This window comes from Apaloderma vittatum, unplaced genomic scaffold (genome assembly GCF_000703405.1).
Source record: "Apaloderma vittatum isolate BGI_N311 unplaced genomic scaffold, ASM70340v1 scaffold27722, whole genome shotgun sequence".
Classification (NCBI taxonomy): domain Eukaryota; kingdom Metazoa; phylum Chordata; class Aves; order Trogoniformes; family Trogonidae; genus Apaloderma; species Apaloderma vittatum.
Genome location: NW_009705695.1, coordinates 1229 through 4665, shown reverse-complemented (window position 1 = coordinate 4665; position 3437 = coordinate 1229). Strand labels below are relative to the sequence as shown.

At 42.2% G+C, this 3437-nt stretch overlaps 1 protein-coding gene across 1 annotated transcript in view; it reads left to right on the top strand.

Moving 5' to 3' along the window:
• Positions 1-2879: 2879 nt before the first annotated feature.
• Positions 2880-3437, top strand: part of BCL11B (B-cell CLL/lymphoma 11B (zinc finger protein)) — a gene marked incomplete at both ends in the record, with an annotated part of 1781 nt that continues 1223 nt past the window's right edge. The window contains one exon of the mRNA XM_009865529.1: positions 2880-3437. This exon is cut by the window's right edge and continues 1223 nt beyond it. Within this exon, the coding sequence (XP_009863831.1) occupies positions 2880-3437 (558 nt within the window).

Genomic DNA, 3437 nt, shown 5'->3' with positions numbered 1-3437 from the left:
AGAGGTGAAGTTTTGGAGAACAAACCAAAACAAAACATCTCAATTCCATGTAACATGTAGTAGCAAGCATCCAGCCAGCTGCCATTTTGAGGGTAATTTTTTTAATCAGCCATTTCAGTTTTAGATTGGCCTTGATCCTCAGCGTGCTCAGGAATTTTTCTCCTTACGTATGTGCCTTTGCTGAAGTAAACGTGTTGCTGTTGTCGTCGTTGTTGTCTAATACACAGCTGCTTTCTTCCTCCTGTCAGCTCTTGAGCTAAGCAAGGAGATTGCATGCACATGCACTCACACGCTTTATTTTTTTAAAGAAAATAAAACCCATGACAAAAAAAGAATGCATGCTGCGACTTTAAAAATGAAAGAATCGAACAGCTGTGGGTAATAAATCAATTAATTAGAGTGGATAAAATGAAGGTGAAGGGTGCAGAGCCCTCTTTAATTTGAAGATATATGACCTTGCAAGATGCTGCACTTCATTTGCTATTAGATCACACTTCAGAAGGGGCTTTATTAAAATCTATTCTAGGGTGATCTGAGCTAAAACATATTGTTAAAAAAAGCTTTCGACAGAGTATATTATATACTTTAGTCTGCTTCAGTGATTTCTGTCACTTTTTATACTACACATGTTGCCGTGCAAGAAAAGTTAAAGGTCTAGACATTTTCATCATATTTCTGTAAGAAACAGAAATTTAAATATTTGAAGTAATAATCGGAGCATTTACTGTTGCTTTGGGTGCCGAGCCGACAAAAAAATCCCTAACTGCCTCAGTTCTGAGTAGATTTTTAAGGGATAATGTCTCAGTTCCTTTCCGTGTTTGTATGTGGCTTTCATTAACGTCAACAGCAGTTACGGGCACTTTTTCCAAGCCGAGTACAGTTCCCAAACTTGTATTTTTTCCCCATAGCGGTTGTTAGAGCTTAATCAAAGCAACTGAGTCTGTCCCATATGACACAGCACGCAGGGCCAGGGCACCGGGGCTGTGTCAGCCAGGCAGGAGCGCCCGCCGTGTTGTGTATGGTTTTTCTTGGCTGTGGGAGAGCCAGCATCTCCGAAATCGGGGTCTGAAGCCGTTATCCACAGCAGCAGCCCTGCTAAATCGATAGGAGTGTGAGGAGCTGCACCGCCTTTATCACCTACCTTTGTAAATAAGTCTCAATCTGATAGATGCCTTTTCCTTTACGCTTTTATGGATGTTCATTGGATGATAAGATTAGATAGACTGACAGGCTGATAGGTAGGCAGATAATCTAGCCTCCTTGTGTAAGGTTCTGTAGGTTTTGTTAGCAGCCGTTCCTGCAGCAGCCAGAAGAGGGGAATTCAGTCAGCAGCAATCCTGCTTTGCCTGGTGTGCTGGAGACTAATTTTTTTTTATTTTTCTTTTTTCTTTTTTTTGCTCTTTTTTTGACTGTTATGAGTCATTATTCTATACAAAGGTAGTTTTAATAATACGATGCTGTTCACCTTATAAACTCTTGCATTTTCAAACTCCAGCAACAGGCTTCTGTTAATCGCAGTCCCCCCGGTCTGGAAAGGGGTTGTGTAGTTCAGCTTCGATCTGAGCTCCTGCTGGGATCAGGCTTCGTTCAGGTCATTATGCAGATGCAGGTCAGGCAGGAAGCTTGGTTCAGGCTTTGAGCTTTCAGGAAGTTTAGTGCCTTTAGGTGCAACGGGGCCATTGCTAGCCAAAATATGTGCTTCCATAAACAAACAAACAAACAAGCAAGAAATTAATTTTAGATTTTCCAAAATGGGTAGTTGTTTTTTCCAGGAAACCTCCCCCTCATTTGAAAAAAAACAAACCCAAAACCAACAACAAGACAAAACCTGGATCATGATTTTCAAGTTGACAAGTATTTATGAACTTATCAGAGTCTTGCAGAGGCACTGAAAAAAGGAAGGGGTGGGGGAGGGGAAGTGCTTTTTGAAGATAGCACATAGTTTATATTGTGCCCAGTACTGGAATTTTCTAGCTAGCAGAATTATGACTGTATGCAAACTTGTCCACACCTGTCCTTTATGTAAAGCTGAATCAAGGTTAAAGGAATGCTTTCCACCTTTATGCAGTCATTCAAAGAAGCTAGAAAGGCAAACAGAACAATGTTTTTGGCTCCGGTGAGTGTTTCTGCATTGGAGGGCAGGCTCAGGCTCAGAAATTCTTGGGACCCAGTTCAAGCACGGCCTGACATTTGTTACTGTTAATTGCAACTGTGCTGTCGGCTTTGATTACCGGATGTTTCATTTGAGTGGCTTCTTGGTGTTTTGGCAAAAAGAATGTCAAAGTGGTTCATGCAAGGGTACATTTTCCAAGCTCCTGTTGACTTGAATAGGACTTGTGCAGCTAAATACCTACCCAGTATTTTAAAAATGGAAGTGCTGGCATGACTGAAGCATGTATAAATTAAATTTAGCAAGATCTCGTGGGACTGCTACATGAAGTATATAAAAATACAAAATGAAAGAGTGAAAATTACACTGGAGCTCCTTGCAGGTGCCTTGTAAAGCCTACCGCACTGCATTTTGCTTGTTTTTTGTCTATAGTACTAAATCCCTTGAAACAAATTCCTTTCTGTGGAATAAACACATGAAAGGGTTTGGATCTTTATGCGTCATAAGGGAAGGTTTTATTTGCAAGTTAGAGGATATAAACGTTATAGCACCAATGCGTATGTGTGATATTTGTCATACAAGTTAAGTGAATGTGTGGTGAGTAAATGTGCTGTTCAACAATTTATATCAGTCAATACATTGCAATTAAGTCCTTCTTTCAGAAATGCCAAGGAGGAAATGTGCTAGCAAAATAAAGCGTATGCCAACTGTATTTAAATGTTCTCCGCTGTATTATTTTTTAAGTGTTCTTTCTGTTTTTCTTTTATAGGTAAAGATGAGCCTTCAAGCTATATTTGCACAACATGCAAGCAGCCTTTTAATAGTGCTTGGTTCTTGCTTCAGCATGCCCAGAACACACATGGATTCCGCATCTACCTGGAAACAAGCCCTTCAAACAGTTCCCTTACTCCACGCATCACCATCCCTCCTCCTCTGGGACCGGAGACTGTTGCACAGTCCCCGCTGATGAATTTCCTTGGAGACAACAACCCCTTCAATCTTTTGCGGATGACAGGACCCATCTTGCGTGAACACCCTGGCTTTGGTGAGGGTCGGCTCCCAAACACGCCTCCGCTGTTCAGCCCACCGCCTCGTCATCACCTGGATCCACATCGCCTTAGTGCCGAAGAAATGGGGTTAGTTGCCCAGCATCCCAGTGCCTTTGACAGAGTTATGCGTTTAAACCCCATGGCAATTGAGTCCCCAGCGATGGATTTCTCCAGAAGGCTTCGAGAGCTGGCAGGAAACAGTTCCACTCCGCCGCCAGTCTCGCCCAGTCGCACCAACCCTATGCATCGCCTGTTGAATCCTTTCCAGCCGAGCCATA